The 18,780-nt window shown below is 44.4% G+C and overlaps 1 protein-coding gene across 3 annotated transcripts in view; it reads right to left on the minus strand.

Annotated features, from left to right (window-relative positions):
- Window positions 1–18,780, minus strand: part of FBXW5 (F-box and WD repeat domain containing 5) — a 168,313-nt gene that overhangs the window by 10,337 nt on the left and 139,196 nt on the right. For all 3 annotated transcript variants that reach the window (XM_069609772.1, XM_069609770.1, XM_069609771.1), the window contains exons 6-8: window positions 18,148–18,619; window positions 7,269–7,416; window positions 4,612–4,824 (exon numbers count right to left, since the gene is read on the minus strand). In XM_069609772.1, coding sequence (XP_069465873.1) covers window positions 4,612–4,824; window positions 7,269–7,416; window positions 18,148–18,619 — 833 coding nt within the window. The remainder of the gene's footprint in view (window positions 1–4,611; window positions 4,825–7,268; window positions 7,417–18,147; window positions 18,620–18,780) is intronic.

The following is an 18,780-nucleotide window of genomic DNA, read 5'->3' on the forward strand; positions in this document are numbered from 1 at the left end:
ATGTGTGTTGGCTTGCAGATGGTAGGTTGCGTGCACTGGCTTGTTGTATCCGTACGGGGTAAGCTCCAATGCTTGGGATGTTTTCTGCGTGGTTGCTTGTTGTGTTGGGGCGTGTCTGTGTTTTATGTGTAGATTAGCAGGTGTTTAAGATTGTGTGCACTGGCTTGTGCCCGTAGGGGTAAGGGCAAGTGTCCGAGTTTGTTTGTTGTAAGTGTATGTTAGGATATAGGTTGGTTACCCATTGGGCGTGTATAGTGTTTGAGGAAGAAGAAGCAGGGTGGTTTAAGTTTTTCTGTGGAGCTAATCTACACAGTCCTATTGGTTGTGACAAATGACTAATCTCCCTAATTCTATCCAAGCGTGACACATGGTTAATCTTCTCAATTCTATCTAAATGTTACCCACCATGGGTAAACTTCACAATTCTATCCAAGTGTGACGCCTGGCTAAACTTCACAATTCTATCTCGGTGTGACGCCTGGCTAAACCTTACAACTGTATACAAGTGTGATGCATGGCTAAACTTCTCAGTTCCATCTGGATGGGACACGTGGCTAAAATTCACTCTAAATGCGACGCATGATTAAACTTCACCTAGTCCAGAAAGCTAATTCCTGATGAAGAGTTGGGAGGATTAACCTTAAATATCCATACTGAAGGGACTTCAGAGTCCAACATTGCAGGAAATTCAGACCCTCAATTGCAACAACAGCTAGCCCTAATGTGTTGTCTTGCTGCACTAGAATTTCTTTAGTTATTCTTATATGAAAGAATTAAATACATTTTTTGAGGCAGAGAAAAAAAGTTCCAAGATGTACATGTAGATTTCAGTTTAGCGTTGGCGAATGAAGCGGTTTCATACAGCTACACAATGAGAGGAGCAGGATCGGCAACTTAACGGTGTGGGCACCTGTTCAGAAGTAGCGCTCTATTGAACAGTAGTCTCTGTATTAGGGGAGGTAACCCTTTTTCCAACTATCAACAAGTATAATACCATGGGCCAATCGATGTATGCCTTTCAAAAGAGCAGCAGTTCAGCCAGTGAATACCTGAATGCCTAGGATGCATAGGAGATTTGCCAGGGCAGCCATTACCTTGTAAAGTGCGCCATGCAATGGCCAAGACAAAACGCTAGAGGGCTAACAGTAAATGTAGACCATCAATGCTAACCAGAGAGCATAACAACAACCCCCACACCTGCACTGACACCAAACAGCAAATTACACACCTCCTCTAATAACTCACACAATCACAACATGGTTAATGCTGCCCTATGCCATGACCAAACAAAGCCCCCCAAACGGGCTCAGGCTCCTGCATACCCGCCGACCCATACCACCTAGAAGCAAACCCACACTCGGGGCCTGCTTTTTACAAACAAACTACCAACACAACAGCAAATGCACTTGGGTTTCTTAGTGGGAGAAGAGGCAGAGTGCAGATTACTTCCTCTTCTTTTCAGATCCATTTTAGGGCCTGGAAACTGTGCAAATGGCAGTGGTGTCTGGGATAAATCCCATTCACCTATCATAATATAATGAACATCCCATACCATATCTGTTGGGACTATCCTCATGACCACACCCGAACTTAGTAGGAACACCAGTATCATGGTACACAATCTCGCTGGAACTTTATACCTGGAATGGACACAATTTTTCACACCTTCAAGAATTTTACCTTTCTAATATCAAAGGACTAGAATTGTTGTTAAAAGCTATCTGAAGGTGGACTGTATCCTGCTTTACAGTGATACCAGAACATGAATAGGACTAAGTGTCCTGAATGTAACTCCTATAAAAAAAGGCAGCAACAGAAGCACTACTATGAGATTTTTTAAAGGCGTCAACCTAGATGTCAATTTACACATCCAAGTCCGGACCACACACTATCATACACCAATCAAGACCCTGATTTCCCACAAACACCACTAACTGAATCTCAGCCCCTCATATATGAAATATCACAGGATTGGTGAGGCAAGGCACCTGGAACGTACAGGAAAACAGGCAAAAACGCACTCACAAGTGGTTCTGATAGAATCACCACCATCACAAATTGGACAGATTGGGATGCACTGAGGGGATTTGTCAAAGGAGGACATGTGTTGTGGCCATGTCTTGCACCAGTAGGGTAGGTGGGGGTCCCCCACGCAATACTGCAGGAAGCCAATCAAGAACTAGCACCGGAATCGCTCTGCAATGAATGGTGGGGTGGATGGGCAGGTATTGCACATGCATGAAATATAGGATGGGCCACCCATGGTAAAGGTAACAACTGAAAAGGTTCAGTAAGCGCTCTATATCTGGGTAGACTTGCTACGCTATCCATCTGGAAGAACAGGGAGGTACAGCCCGTGCTCCTCTTGTTGCAAATAATTGGAGCATAGATTGTTGTGAACAGTTTTATCGCAGCCGCAAAAATCAACAGAAGAAGTCAATTACACCCAAGCAGGCACACAAGCAAAATACCACCGAATTCCACTATGTATGTATAACGCACCACTCTGGTGGACACTGGCCGCAGGCATGGGTACCTGCATACATCAGAATACAGCAAGGACTATGACAAAATGTGGTTGTTCTGTTCGCATAATTCTCTACCTATTTACACCAAACTACGCCTCAACACCTCAGACAGAAAGCAGTCGAGACCTAGGACACATTTTGGGCACAGTGAACACATAGCAAGACTCCACACTCACGCCATCACCCGACTCCTCTCAGCACCCACCCACATGCCTGACCGCATGGGTTGCTCTATGCAGGAGCCTGGCCAGCCCTGCTAAGCCCTATTTGGCCAAATGCACACACACACACACACACATCCTAATCTTACTCCATGACCTCCAACACTCTGGACTTTGGTCCTCTGAGGGCGTTCCCACTAACAGCGCATATATAAATGACAAGTAAAATACAATAAACCCCCTCTTCTCCAGTGAGACCAATGTTGGGAGATCTATTAAAAACGGTATGCATTTGTGCAGGATCACTTGCTGGAAAATGAAGAAAGTTACTTACTAGTGACAGTAGTTCTGCATCAATTGTTTCCTCCGCAGAATCATTAGTGGCCCTCACCTTTTCCTACGAGAAGATGTGATCTGAAAATAGACTTCTTGAAGCCAAGGACTCTGGGAGAACCCAGCCAAACTACCTGAAAATGTAAGTGTGCACCCGAGGACACCTGTTTTTTTTTTTTTAATTCGTTTTATGCATTTATTTTGTTTAAGTGTTCATGGATCAGACTGGCAGCAAAGGCGTTTTCAAAATCTCATGATATGCCCCCACCCCCAAACCCAGGGTACTAAAATTTCCTTGTTTTGCAAAAAAAAAAAAAAAAAAAAAAAAGGACTGAATCTATAGGTCCTGTGGATCCTGGCTCACCTCCAATACCCTCCTTGGGCCAACTGCCTGGGCATGCCTGCAACCTCCAAGTCACTTAAGACAAGTCACGTAAGTGCCTTACGCTTTGGTGTAGGGTGCTTAATAAATCAATAAATACAAATACAAAATACTTATGACCATGCCACAAGTAAACATGTTCACTATCAACCATCTAATATCAACCTCCAGCATGGAACCCTCCCATTTCTATGGAAGTCTTACAGACACTATTCACCTACGTTGTCATGTCCCGGTCCAACTACTGCAAAGGTATTTATAATCAGCATCCTGATCGAATCAAAAGCTGCAAAACATGCATAGGTCTCAGAACTATGAGAATCACTATCTTCAACCTAAAGTGATCGCAACACTTACGCCATGAAAACGCTATATAGACTACCGACTGAACATACCAATAAAACATTATTTTGTCTTGCCCATGAATGTATTCATAGCTAGGAAGCCCTTAACCAACCAACTAGATGCCCAAGGCCACTGTAAAGATGACTCCAGGAGGCAGCAGGTAAGATCACTCAAGTCCCATTTTTGAAGCTGCAACAAGTAGGTAGCTCAGGATCAGGGCTGATCCCTGAAGGGGACCCCACTGGCACCCACCACCCAGGCTTACATCTTCAAATGCCTGGGTTGGAATACAGTTCACATACAAACATTCTAGACACACAGTCAACATTTTCTCAGTCACATCACACAGCCGTTCATCCAAAGCATAGGGATAGAACAGTCAACCCCTTCTTAAATCCTGCTTGCTTACCAGCAGCAAAAATATACTTTTTAAAATTAAGATCACTTCGCCATCAAGTATTCATTCACCTGGAATGCTCTACCACTGTATTTCTATATTTCTCAATCAATCTGGGACCACAGGACGTTTAGAAGTGTGCTGAAAGCTCGACATTTCCTCAAGACAGGTATACTAAACTACTTTACAGTTGTTCTGCTAGTTCTCTTCTGTCTTCTTTTAGCACCACCCTGTTCCTCAACCCGCACCCCTGAACCCCCACCACCCCTCCCCACAAACACACTTTGGAACACCAGCAGTGCCCTGAGGCACCCTTGGCCAAAGGAGGAAGAAAATTGCAAATACAAATAAAATTCTATCATACGGGTTAGCAGTTTATAAAATGTTGAACTGACTTGCAACAGAGGCACATACTTAGGAACATTTAATTCAGAATAAACTCTGTTAATCAGATCTACAAGGTACCTCGCCACAAAATCCCGACTGACATCCAAGAAGATGAAGAAGCACTCATCATTGGGGGTAAAAGCACGATGCGAGCGAAGTGTGCGCTTCACTTCCTGCATAGTCTTCAAGTCAAAGACATGGAGGTCGATCTCTTCAGCAATGGGTGGTGGCTGCATGGGGTCAGAGATCACGCAGTCACTGGGCCATGCGCGGCTGTTCACGTAGAGATACCTAAGGAGAAGAACAGAAGTTTGTAGAGTCTTCCATGTTCATCCAGTCACATGCACTGGGTACATATACAATAGCAGGCCAGATGCTGTAAACACTTTTATATAAACCTTATAGACATCAGCAGGACCATTGTCCAGTTAGCACTTTCATAAATGATCTAGCTATGCTGCCATAAAAGGGCCTTCGTCTATAAGAGTGACGCAGGTTTCATAAGCTTGATAGCAACCCCTGCCCCTATATAAAATGAGGTATGAACTTGTGAACAGATATCAATGTTCATGTATCTAATGGTGCGACGGCACAGCAGCAATAAAACTGTACAAAGTGCCCCTCACTTGTCTTTCAGGGTGCCTTTCATTTTGAGGTTTTTCAATCATTTGTGGGATCAAGGAAAACATTTGATGCATGCAAGGTGCACATGGAGAATAAAATCAAAATAAAATCAGCAATGATATGGCAGAGGTAGCAACTGCTTTGCAGAGCACCCCACAGTTTTGCTCTCAAAGAACAGGGTTCGGTCCAGATGCCATACATATCCGCTAAAAAAAAACCTCCAAGTGTTGCTCCATATCTATGCCCAGACAATACCTTGCTTCAACATTTGAACCGCTGAAGAGTATGCCGGCAGGCCACAGACGTTTTCCTGGTTGTTGTAATTTGAGAACTATATTGAGACCCGTCACTGTGAAGGGATAAACAGTGCATGCCAAGATATTCAGGGTCTTTGCTTAACACTAGAAGTGCTGAGGGATTAAGCAGAGATGAAGCAATGTTGTGGGAAATCAGAATACCATAAGCAGATCTGGCTTTCCATAGGACCGTATTCCATCAGTGCTTCCCTCGCTCCTCTAGTCTGTGGCAATGGGTGGTGAAAAAATGCCCCATACATTTGGGGTTGAAATGCCCGTCAACCAACCTCAATGACATGGTCCATACGTACACACCAATGTACATCCGACTTCAAAGGACTTACGGTCACAAAGGACTCAGAATAGCAAGCACGTATAAATTAAACTCTGACCACCCCCAACGCACATCAGACTTCAAACTCAAAGTAGCATCATTTAGAAAAATAGCTTCTGCGTTGGTACTTGGCTCCATCAATCCCACCTTACCTTTTGTGCAATTATGTAGGGACCAAATAAGACATTCATGTGGGGATATTGCACCCCCATTTTTCTAAGTTGGGAGTACAAGGATTGTTGTTGAAGAAAAAAATCGTTCATTGTCGATGACAGCATGTTAAGGAAAGTGAAAATACATTTTAAATTTAAAAAGCCACATTTGAAAAAAATAACAAAACGCATGCTTTCTCTGTGCTCACCAACTACCATAAATGAAAAGTAATCTTATAGGATCCTTTTAGACTAGATCACTCAACTAGTCGCAATACCCTGTGTGGCATGCACAGATGATGCCTAAACATCAATGCAGTAGAACAGGTAGCAATAGACACCTGCCCATCTGTTACTCCGGGTATTTTATTTGGTGAGAGCCTTTGTCTTAAACAGACAGCGGGGCCTCTTATCTGGATGTCTGACCTTCTGCACCAACTGCACCCTGACCTTCACATGAAAACTAGAACTCCTAACAGCAGGGCTTGGACGCAAGAGAGCTACTCCAAAGTATAGCTTTTCAGCCTACAATGTCATTAAGGAAGGGTAAAGACAATATAGAAATCAGGCTTGGTCCCATATCTAAAAGGGAACCCAGGCCTAACTTGAATTACATACTTTCTGCACAAGATTGCAAGCCCCCAGTATATCGCCTTTCACCATTGGTGTGGTCCCAACACGCTGTGGGTGGAACACCCTCAGGGACAGAAGTCCAGGTATGGGAAATTCGTCAGAGATTTGCAAAATGCGTGTGTGCATTTTAGCCAATAAAAGGTAGGTAGGGGTGGCCAAGTCCCTGCCGTCAGCCATGTCGAGCAGGCATGTGGATGGGTGCCAAAATGCAGTCGGGAGAGTATGCGAGGGCAGGAAGGACATTATGTGCACAGCTAGATCGAATTTATCATGGAGGATAGCTGCATTCTAATGGCAGAGGTGCTGTGCACTGTCTCTTGCAATGTGTATGTGGTGGATGGGAGCGAAAAGTTAGTCTCGGGAGTATGCGAGAACAGGAGATGCATGTGTGCAGTTAGACTGAATTTCCTTCATGGGGAATAGCTGAATTCTAAAGGCAGAGGTATTGTGCACAGAGTCTTGGAACTGGATGTTGTCTGGAGAATATGAAATTCATCTCAATAAGGAAGTTTTCTTAAAAGGTTCTTCTGACATTTAAATGGCGATTCACTTTTCAAACAATCACTGCTAGATAATAAATGGCAGGGCACACAACCGGTTACAAATATGTTTGCAATGTTCACTATACAAATCACAGAATAAAAGTAAGCCAAATAAAAAAATCAATTCAATACAAACACAATAGCCAATGCCTACCTGTGGTCGGGGGACAGCCCCATCCCGATGATGTGACCATGGATATCTATCACGTGATCCAGCGAATCAAAGAACTCGTCTGTCCGCCTCTCCTCTCCAAGTACCGGCCCCACCGTTGTCATCTGGTGAGGGAGAATCTGCTTAATTCCTGGAAGACAAACAAGATGAACGTCAGTGTCCTAAATCAATCAAAATAAAAAAAATAAAAATAAGATGTTCAGCAAATTTGCTTTGTCAAAAAAAGGATTTGCCCATAAATATTTGGCTACAGGCTTGACTACGTAAGTGCTGTAGACAGGTGCTTACGCAGTACATCCGACTTTGTGAACTACAGATGGCAGGTTTTGTGATGCAAAGCCTCTAGCCTACTAAGCCTATAGCACACCTGCTAACTCAGAAAGTGGTAATTAACTTAAGGTGATTAGTGGGGTGCTGGGGAGAAACCCAACCCTGACACTGGGTTGTACTAACTAATGTAAGAACAGATGTCCACAATCGTGTGGAACTCTGCTGCCCCCTGCACACCCAATTCGTATTGTATAAACAAAACATTTTTCAATAATTGATAAAGCGTATTCAATAATATAATTCTGACCCAATTTGTGTTTTTAAAAAAAGGTAACTTTACTTCAGTTATATGAAATTGTGAGTTTCAATTTGTTTTCCAAAAGAGCATAATATCATATTCAATAACTCATAATCAGTTCCAGGTTGCACTCTGAGTTACCCTTTTTTTTTTAACAGAAATTGGGTAAGAAATTACATTACTGAATACGCTTTATCAATTATTGAAAAATTGTTTGTTCGTACAATAAGAATTCGGTGTGCAGGGGACGTGAGAGTTCCACAAGATTGTGGACATCTGTCGTTCTTACATTAGGTTTTGTGATGCAAGCAGCAATCAACAAACCCTGATATTTCACATGTTAGGAAATACACGACCACCATTATTGATCACCCTACTTGATGTATTTAAAGGCTTCGCAGGGAAGCCATACAATTAGCAGACACTTGGTACATGGCCCGTTAAACACATATTGCAGCATAGACATGCTTGGCAAGTAATGTGGAAACAGCCTGCAGACTTCTAATCCTCCACCTGGATATGCTCTGTATACCGTGGAAAGCGTTAAAGGATAGTCTGCTTTAGAGGGAACTAGTAGAGATTTCCTAGCAACATGTGTTGTTGACCTGTTCTGAGCCAATTACAATTAATTGGTTCGCATTTGTCTCCGAAGTCTTCACAGAAAGCATGCACTACAGTAATGAATCATAATTAGAAAATGCTGGTCTTCTGGAAGGAACAAGAATAGCATTTTCTTTTAGTTCGATTAGCTACAATGTGATGATATTTATGTTATGGTTTTGTGTAGCGCAATCAAAGCCTTAAGGTGCCTGGAAAAGGTTAGGCATAGACATGAGGGAGGCCGTCGGAAACCCCCAAAAAAAAGCCATGCTTTCAGACTATGTCGAAAGTGCTAGAGGTCTGAGATGTCTCAGAAACCTTGCAGCAAGATAGCTCAAGAGGAGGGTGGCATGGACTTGCGAATCCACCTCCACCCATGGAAGACGTGCAAGATGGAGAGTCTGCAAGGTTTTTGTTAGGCAACCATAGTGCTCTGCAAGGTTTGTGGGAGGAGATCAAGTCAGCTAGTCTGGTGCATGCAAGACTTTTCAAAGAGATTTAAACGTTCATCTTGTTTTGCCATGAAGGCCAATGAAGTGATTTTAGGGTAGGTTGTACATGCTCAAAATGGTTGGTGTTGGAGATCAGTCTGGGTGAAGAGGCATTGGCCATTTCTAGGATGGAGTTACAGTAATCTAGTTTTATGGCAATGAGTGCTTAGGTTGCACATTGTAATTTGGTGAGAGGAAACATTTCATTCTGCAGAGTAAGTTCAATGTCAAGTAGGATAGGGTGGAGCCGATGTGTGGAGGGGTGGGGGGTGGACTTCACACGAGGGGAGAAAGTGGAGTTGATCTGTGGAGAGAGGGCGGCGTTGATCTGTGGAGAGGGGGCCTTGGGTGCATGCTAGTGTGAGAAATTCCATTACACAAACTTGGTATAGAGGCAGAGGAAATTGTGTGACGGATTTCCCCTACTTTAGGGTGCCTTAAGAGGTCCCATCTTAAAAATTAGATAGTGGAATAATTCCCTGTGTGTGTTTTTGTTTAGACTGTTCATGTAAAGTGAGCAATCTATTCGGAAGCAGTTTGTAAGTGAAGCAACAATAGTTCAGTATCAGTGTTGTTTTCGATGAGGGTACCACTGCATGTGTAAATGCGACTAGTTTGTGTTTAAAGGAAGTTTGCTGGGCTGGAGTGATTGGAAGCTCTGTAGAGTTTGATGGCCTTTCCCGAAACCCGGCCATATTAGTTGCCTATGGGGCGACTGGCCCTTTAGGCATAGTGTGGAACTTCAGAGTTAAGAAAATTGATACTATGGCTATGCTACCTAAAGGGGATGTCAATTCTTGGCGCAGATAATTCCATTTTTTTGGGGGGATGTTGAATCAGCCATTTCTGAGTACATTAAAGGAGTTTGGTTGTTTTTACTGGAGACTTCGACTGGGATTGCATTGCACATCAATTGAGTTTGGATAATGACTGCCTTATGACCCCTCTTGTCACTTATCTTTGGCTGCTTCCAATATAGGCTTCTTTTCCCATTTTCTTTAGTGCACAGTACAATGGCCTACCTTCGTCTAGATTGAGAACAGCAGTGTAGCTACAAAGGACACGCTGAAGGTCGTTCGAGGCTTATTGGTTATTCCAGTCATTAGGGGAACTCATCGGGAGGTAAGAAAGATGTCACTTAGAATCATAACATTTACATTTTTTAAAGCAAGGCAAGCATAAAGTGGAAAGCAAGGCAAGAATAAAGTGGAGTGAAATTGCCAGCAGTTCTCCGTCCGAGCAGAAACCCTGGATCCCTTGTTCCAAAAAGCGGTGATGTACACAGAGTATTAAGCCAATAAAAAAATGTAAAAAACAAGGCTCGATTTCAATTCCTCAAAGTACCAAGGGTATATACCAGTCTTGGCCAAACAACCTGTAGACACAAGCAGGCATGGCCTGCAACAATTGCTGTAGACAAAGCAATTGTGAAACATGAAAACAGCGGTACGTACGACCAAAATAGTTTTACAAAGAGCTGAGGCTTTTGCGGATAGGAGTATGGCCACGTTTAGCCGATAGGCCACAATATTGCCAAACAGCTTTTTCCATATTGCCAAGCGGCTTTTTCCAGAAGGGCAAGTGCCTTTTCCTTCACCAACTCCCAAATGGTGGATGGATGAAACAAATGTTACCCGGACCTTGTCCTGTACTTTGATTAAGAGTTTTGTGTTCTTCAGCAAGGCAGTCCTTAAATCCACACCCAGGCACATTCCTCTGGCAGCTGTAGCCACGTGACCTGTGCCTGCCTCACACATATTGCGAACTACCCTCTTGGCATCTTGTAATCTGGCTAATCCGTTATTTTCCTTCAGATGTTAAATCCTGTGCGAAATCCTCAATTTCGCGCCATAGCTTGTTTTTACAGGCTACAAGAATGGCATTGGTATTGGCCCGTCTCAGGTGAAGTGCCACATTTAAGTACACTGTATTGCCCAGAGCATCTAGTGCCCTTTGCTCAGTGGTTGGTGAATCCCTAGTGGGTGCTTTTCCTGGGGCCAAGGACCGAGACGCTACTGCTGAATGAGCTGTTGGATTTGATGACAAACAGCGTCGTCAAGGAATCTTCTTTGTAGCGGAAGTCTACCTTTTTGCTGATGGGACACATTTGCAGTTTCTCCCAGAACTTCTTGACTTCTGCAATAATGTCCTGTTGCATGGGAATTCCACTACTCTGTGTGTGTTTTGCAAGCATCTCACAGGGCACACCAAATTCTTCCGGTGGGGTATATATGGAATGGTAATTTTAAGAACCTTACTATATTCCCAAACTATCTTGGAACATCCCGATAGAGGTGGATGGGGTCTCCTTGCCATTCTTCATTACCTGTATCATCTGTGTCCGGGTCTGGTGTGTGTACCATGGACATCTGCACCACCGCAACTTGGGAGGGGGTGGTGCTTCGGGTAGGCTGCTGCAAGATTGCGACTGTAATTTTCCAGTTCGCCTGCCTGGGTAAAACCAGCTTATGAGCTCTTTAAAAAAGCTATGCATGTCCGGCCCATGCAACAACTGTTTAAACCTGGTCATCAGTGGCTCGTCCCCATGACCAGTGAGTCTCCTATGACCTGCCCCCGTCACAGAATGGTTTGTATTGTATATCCACCAAACCAGAATGTAATATGACCGTACGTGCCAAGAATAAATACCCAGGTATGGATCACAAGACTGTACCATCCCCGTTACAAAGGGCTCAAAAGGTATGTAGCTGCACCTCCTGCCTTGTTAGTGTTTTGGGCTGGGGACCCTGCACAGTGGTTTCCTCCAGCCTAGTCATCTGGGGCTTTCCCAAAGTGATGCCGATACATGCCTCTTTCCAGCCTTCCCCATACTGGTGACCCTCACATGTAAACCTGTACTGTTTTTGGGTTGTTCTGGGGAATGATGCTCCTCACTCGTCCTGTGTTCAGTGACGGATGTTGAGTCTTTTTTGAGCCTCTTGTGCCCCTGCCCTTATTTGCATGGGACAGCGGCAGATGGTACATCCGTGCGCTCTGTTATATGTTCTGAATCTGAACATGAATGATGAATTCCCTCATCAGTTTGGGAAGCAGGACCTACGACCCTGCTGTGAGTTCTTAAACGTGCACAGGGTATCCCACTCTGCTGGTGTCCTTTCCCTCCCATGTTCAACCAACACAGGAAAACGTGGGGTGTTGGCGGCTCACACGCATCACCAAGAGCGTGCCTCCTCCCGCTCACTAGAGATATCAGCGCGGAACAGTGTGTTTCAGCAGTCCCTACAGGGGCCGTGGGCCCGTGCCCAGTGTGCCCACGTTTGTAGGAGGAAAGGATCAGTTGTTCCCCTCAAGTGCTGGTGAGACCCTGCAGGAGTCCCGTTCAAACAGTGTCTTTGTAAATAACAGGTCACTTACCTTAAATCTTGACACAAAGTCTTCATCTACTTTTTTGAGCTAATCACTGAAAGCATCCTCCCAGTGCGTATGCCTGTTGAGTAAAGTCCAAATTGAGATGTAGGCATGTGGGACGCAATTGCCACGTGAGTGAACTACTCAAACAGTGTGCGGGACTGTGGAGGGATAGCTCTGTGTGCACCCCATACACCTTCAAAATTCGTTGGCCATGAGCTGTGGAGCTGTAAAGTTTTATACGCAACAAGGCGCAGCTGCTGCTCAATGCTCCGTCTGACGTGGAGAAAGAGACAGACGGTTGGGTGGGGCGTGCAGAGGATGCGTCTTGCGGAAGACACCAGGACATGCCCGCATGGAAAAAGAAATCCAATAGGCTGCTTAGCCACTCGCTGCAGTCCCATCCTCCATTCTGTGGGTCGTCCCAAGAGTATTGGGGGGGAAAGGGTTGGGACGTAATAGTATGCTTTTGATTGTTTTGCAACTTAAAAGTGTGCAGGCAGAACAAGTTGGCACCTTTGATTTTCTGGTCATCAGCCTGCAAACTAACACGACATGGCGGAGTAGTTATTGTCTTCTCCACGGTCTTTGGTGGAAAAGTTATGTTCCAAGTAATGGGACTCTATAGAGCACAGGCACGGGAGGGCGCAGCTGGTTATAGGGCAGAAACACAAGTGTTGGGGGTCGGGGGGTTTAAAGCAAGTAAGGTTATTGGTGTGCAGGAACATGCCTTTCATAAAGAAATTTGGGGCCATTCGTCCGCTACTCTCAATATTTCCCTTTAGCTTGAGTTTATTTTATTTATTTATACTGCGCCGGTAGCCCATGAGCATCAGGGTGCACAATTACACGCAGGGAACGACCATCAAAGACAGGACAAAACGAGAGCAGTTATTCAGCGCATCGGGCGAGGGCTACTTCCTGAACAGTCTTACATTTACTTCTAGCCAAAGGGCGTGGGACAAGGAGTTCCAGGATCTTGCTACTCTGACCGGGAACGAACTTCCACCTAGCGCTTGAATGTTGGACAGTTGGACATCCAAGCAGGGACTGGGCTGAGGAACGCAACGTTCTACTTGGGAAGATACCCAAGCTTTTAAATACTTAAGAGCAGTTCCAAAAATACATTGGTGAGCAATGGTAAGGCTCTTAAAGATGATTTTCTAATTCACTGGAAGCCAGTACAGAGCCCTTCTATGCTCTGTAATGCTGCATCTTCTGGAGATCTTTTTTGTGATACGAACAGCATCATTCTGCAATGTTTGACATTTTTTCAGATTACTCGAGGAGGCTCCAATCGGCAAGGAGTTGCAATAGTCAAGTGTAGACAGCACAGTTGCCCAGGCAACAGTGGCACAGTTCTTCTCAGATATAAAAGGGTCAGGGTCCTAAGTAAACACAGGTGATAATTACAGGTGCGAGACAGCTGGCTGAAATGGGCCTAAGATTACTGAGTTCCTAAGGATCGAGATTAGGTTTTTTCAGAAGAGGGGTAACCGTCCTAGTTTTTATGGGGACAGGAACCGGACTGTCCCTGAAAGAAGAGTTACAAACCTGGTTAAGAAAGGGGCAAAAAGATCTTTGTGCTCTAAAATAATATTAGGCAGAAGAAGATTTTCAGCACAAGGGGCAGGGCGCATGGATGAAAGCATTTTTATCATTTCTATGGTGGTAATGGGGGATAGCCTAAACTTTTGTGTAGAGGGCCCCCGAGGGGGTACTTGCACCAGATCACATTTGATTGTCTGAGCTTGCTTGTTTTTTTATTTTGTGTCTGGCAGTATTAACTTTGGCTTTGAAAGCCTCCTGCAATCACAAAAGTCATGATTTGTTGGCTGAAATGGGACTTGCGCTGCCTTAGGTTTTTCCAATGCCTTGAGGATCTCAAAGAGTTTGCCCATATGGTTGGCTGAATGGTCTATGTGGGAATTAAAAGTCTTTTTTTGTGTCTTCAATTAAAAGTGTGTAGATTTTATCAAACTTCTTCCAGGCGGTTTTGTTTTCCTCCATAGGGTGCCTCAGCCAGCGAGATTCAAGATTACGTTTTTGCTTTTTCAGCGGTGCGAGTTGTGGAGTAAACCATTTATGGTGACCCGGGTTCTCTTACCAGCTTCGATTTCATGTGGGCAGATTTATCGAGCATAATCTGAAAGTGTCTATTAAATAGAGCCACCAGATCGCTAACCAGGTTACTGGAGGAAGGATTGGTCATGATCGAGTCAAGACACGCTTGATAGTCCTGTAGGGATACCTTTTTGAAGTTACGACTACAGTCTTGGTGGGAATTTTGGGTTGCATAGGGGGTTTAATTGGGCAGATGTGAAAATCAATTATGAAGTGGTCTGACCATACACAAGGCTTGGTCTGTTCAATTGTTACATTAAGGTTCTTGGTCGCAATCCATTCCAAAATGTTATTCCCTGTTGTTGGATCTTTATTTTGAACATAATGGTCAATGTTGTTAAGGGCAGCTTCTAGAGCCAAAGCTTCTGGGTCATTTCCCTGCCAGCGGTTGAAGTCTCCTAAGAGGAGAGTCATGCGATTCGGACCATCAAGGTTATTCAAGATCTGAGTAAATTCATCATTGAAATCAGGCATATTATTGGGTGGCCGGTAGACGAGTACAAGGTTAAGGCAGAAATTATTAGAAAATCATTTTCGCAAGAACAATCTTGCATCTCTGACAGGAGCAGGGAGAAGAAAAAAGATCAAGTGTGGTCCTAGCAATAATTGCTACATCCCCCACCGTGTCCTAACTCTTTATTCCCACAAAGAATAGAGTTGCCCATGGGAGCAGAAAGATCTATCATTGGACCGCTGGTGTCTGTGTTCCACGTTTCTGTAAGAAACAGTATGTCCAAATAATTGTCAACAATGAGGTCCTGGATATCTTGTGCGTGCTTGTTAAGTGATCTAGTATTTAGAAGCGCCGACTTCAGCGTCTGACCCAGAGCCTCCAAGATGTGAAAAGTAGGCAACTGAATATGTTTCAGGTTAGGTGAACTAAGGGTCGATTTCCCGATTTGGGGGTCGGCAGAGGATACTGAAGCTACATCATTTCTTACAGAGCTTAGAGTGCAAGTCGGGGCTAGAACACGTCGCGCAGGAGTATGTGGTGTATTCAAATGAACAGGGGGGAAGAGAAGACACAGTGGTTGTTGGAGGAAGTTGAGGCGCACATTGCTCGATGGCCATGCTAGAGTCTACAGAGGTTATAAGAGCACCCGGTACAACCTTCAGTTCTAAAGAGCTGGTCTCCTCAGCGAGCCCAGTAACTGATGAGCATGGAACGGGCAGTGCGTCTAACTTTGTGAACTTGAGCTTGTTAATGTAGGCCAGCCGGGCCGCTTGCAGCGCGGCCAAGGTCACTGAGCATCCGGAGGGGTAGCCCATAACTCTCCAGGACAAAGATAATATAATAGCGTAACAAAGGTGAGAAGATTACCGGTTTGGTTCTGCCTAGACGCCTATGCACGTAGATGACCGGCTTGGCGCTGATGCATCTTTAAATGTGACCCGGTGGTGGCTGGGAGATGTAGTTTGGGCGCAGAGCGTTATGCTCCTACACAGCGAAAGGGATCTGCTAGCCCACGCAGCACACGGCACAAATATGCAATCACATATACGTTATGGCCTAAACAAAGGCGAGTGCTTTTTCTCTCAACAATTGAAGTGGTTCCTAAACAATCTGCAATACGACCTGAGCCAGCACGCCAGCCAACCTGAATGATGCACGCGCAGCGCAAAGTTCAACAGAACAAATTAGTTTTATTGGAATGCCCTTAAGTAGTGGCACAAAATGTGGCAGTGGACACATTACACATTATTGGAGGAATTTGACCGATCTGCTTGCCAGTTTGGTGGCACTTCACTCACCTGGATCAAGTTTTCAAAAAGTATGCTAAATACTTTTGGACTTGTGGTCCTGGTGCGAAACACCAGATCAAATGCCCCGAGTGGCTAAACAGATAAAGGACTCGATCTAAGGACTCAGTACGGGAGCAATGGTGTGGGAAAGTTTACATGGTGGTCTTCGGACAACATATCCCCCACTTAAGGTAGCCTAGAGTATTTCAGCGATTGGCTCCGTTGCTGCAAGGTGGAGGAGGGGTAGATCAAAGACCTGTATGCATTGCGAAAGGGTTAAAGAGGATAGAAGCTATTTGCTTTTCTTTTGCCCCCTGCACTGGGTCGTATGTCCCTGGTTAGTCCCATTGTTAAGTTCAGGAATATGTTCAGTGACAGAATCATTGTTGTTTTGGGGTTGCCAATTGTTTATTTAGAGCCTGAGTATCGAGGTCTTGACTTGTTAAGCTAATAAGCGAATAATTGGTTTTTTTTAGTGCATTTCACCACTGAGTTATTTCTTGCTTTTTTATTTTTTTACATGTCTTTTAGAATTGTATCTATGTTTGTATTATTTTCATTTGGATTGCTTTTATATGGAGTTTTCTTGACCCAATGTAATTAATATAGATACTGTATGTGATTGAGGTTGACCTGAGTGAATGTCGTTTTGTATTTTATGTTCTTGAGGAATAGGCAATCACTTGGATAGACAAACAGTTACCACTTAGAAGTGATTGAGATCCTGTTTCTGCCATTAGGTGACCCTTATATATTTCTATTATATAAAGATGTAGCAACATACACTCCTAATCCAACTCGGATATGGGAATAGCATTGGCACACAAACTTTGGAATCACAAAGTGGGTTTACTGCACAGCGACGAGCAACAAACCGGTTTAATCTGGGATTAGCACAGAAGCGGATTGAGGCAACCAAGTGTTTTTTATGGAGGAAACCGTAATGACCTGACGGAGGAAATTAATAACACATACCACACCTGGGTCCCTTATGCAACAATATTAAACAGAAAATAAATAGGCAAGAAATAAATATACTGCGACCTAAGTGGACGGGGAAGACTTGTCAGTAACCATGACAAACTGGGGCTCTCAAGGTTCACCTAGAACAGAGATGTCACTGAATGGGAATGCTATCTAACCTAGCAAGACCAGAGCAACACAGAGATGCAATGGTTTCAGCATTAAGCAAATACTTTGCTGTGCAGAGATGCGCCTTCACCCATTATGGGAAAGTGCATTCTCTGACCCATTTTGATAGCGGACCCCAGCCTGCATTTAAACAAATCTTGCATCAACAAGATCATAATTGGCGATTATCGATGATGCACGGTGCTGGGAATTAAAATGTATACGCATTTGCAACAAAACCTCAGAGAAACGGTTGAGCTTCTTCGACATTGCAGATTACTTATATGCTTGATTATAAAAACGTATAAGGATGTGTGTGTTTTGATAACGTCTATAAAAAGAAACAGCCTGCACTTAGCCACACTAGGGATCCCAGTGCTACTTATAGATAATAAGCATTTAATGTAGAGCTGATTTGGACGTTAAGAAACTTCACACACACCCCGAATCTTAAGGTCCTACTATGACAAAGGTTTAGCTGGCCAGAGATGCTACTGCAGGTTAGATGTGGGAACAGCAGAGCAGGGATCATAGAACATGGGGGGGGGGGGTCAGAGTGGGCAGTGGTGGAGCAGCACTCATAAGGGCATCACAAGCTTTGGCTTTTGTAGAATAACTTAGCACTGCACACAAGCTTTAAAGGATATCTGACACAGGGGTTACCAGAGCAGCAAACACAAAGTGACCCTTGTTTTATTAAACTGTGAGCTTGCGTCTTAAATAGTTAAGACACAGCAGCAGTAGATCTCTCAGCATTACACACTAATGTATGTCCGCAGAGGGACCCAATTTTTTAAAATCATGTTTTACTGGCAAGGCAAACGCATTACAGTACCTATCTGGTGTGGAGAGTATGTGAGACATCCTGTAGTGAAGATCAAGTATTTCTTCTTGTAGCGTCCATCCGTGGAGAGCAGATTCCCCTCTGGCAGCTTAGTCCTGTAACTTGCAAACAGTTCAGCCACTTTGGCTTCTAGCTCTTGCTCAGTGGGTACAGGCCTGACTCGGCCCTCCAGCAGGTCTCCCAGGAAGAGCTGCAGTCCATCTATGGCACCCCCATCCGCCTGCTCCTGCACTTCCTCCAGTGTTGGGCCTAATCTCTCCTTACCTTCCTCGTTCTGGACCTCCACGCCCGCATGGCAGGTTGAAGACACAGCCCCATTTTGCTGCTCCTTGTAATCTAGGAGCAGGTCTGGGGAATCATGACGGGTGCAGTCTGCTACCATCACAGTCCTAATCGTGCTGGCATTCAGATTCTGGAGCTTAAACAATCGCTTGACCACGTTCACATTCTCAGATTCCACGTCCTAAAACGGTGGGGGGGAGGGGGAAAGTCATATGTTAGATGCTGGAGTGACAGATATCCACAATCCTAGCTTTGCATCAAGAGACCGCATACAGGACCAGGGCACTACAAGTGTGCAAGAGTCAGGACCAAAAGGAGCATGAAGTATTTCCTGGTTTCAGA

The sequence above is a fragment of the Ambystoma mexicanum genome, chromosome 8, assembly GCF_040938575.1.
Source record: "Ambystoma mexicanum isolate Mex_15411 chromosome 8, UKY_AmexF1_1, whole genome shotgun sequence".
NCBI classification, from domain to species: domain Eukaryota; kingdom Metazoa; phylum Chordata; class Amphibia; order Caudata; family Ambystomatidae; genus Ambystoma; species Ambystoma mexicanum.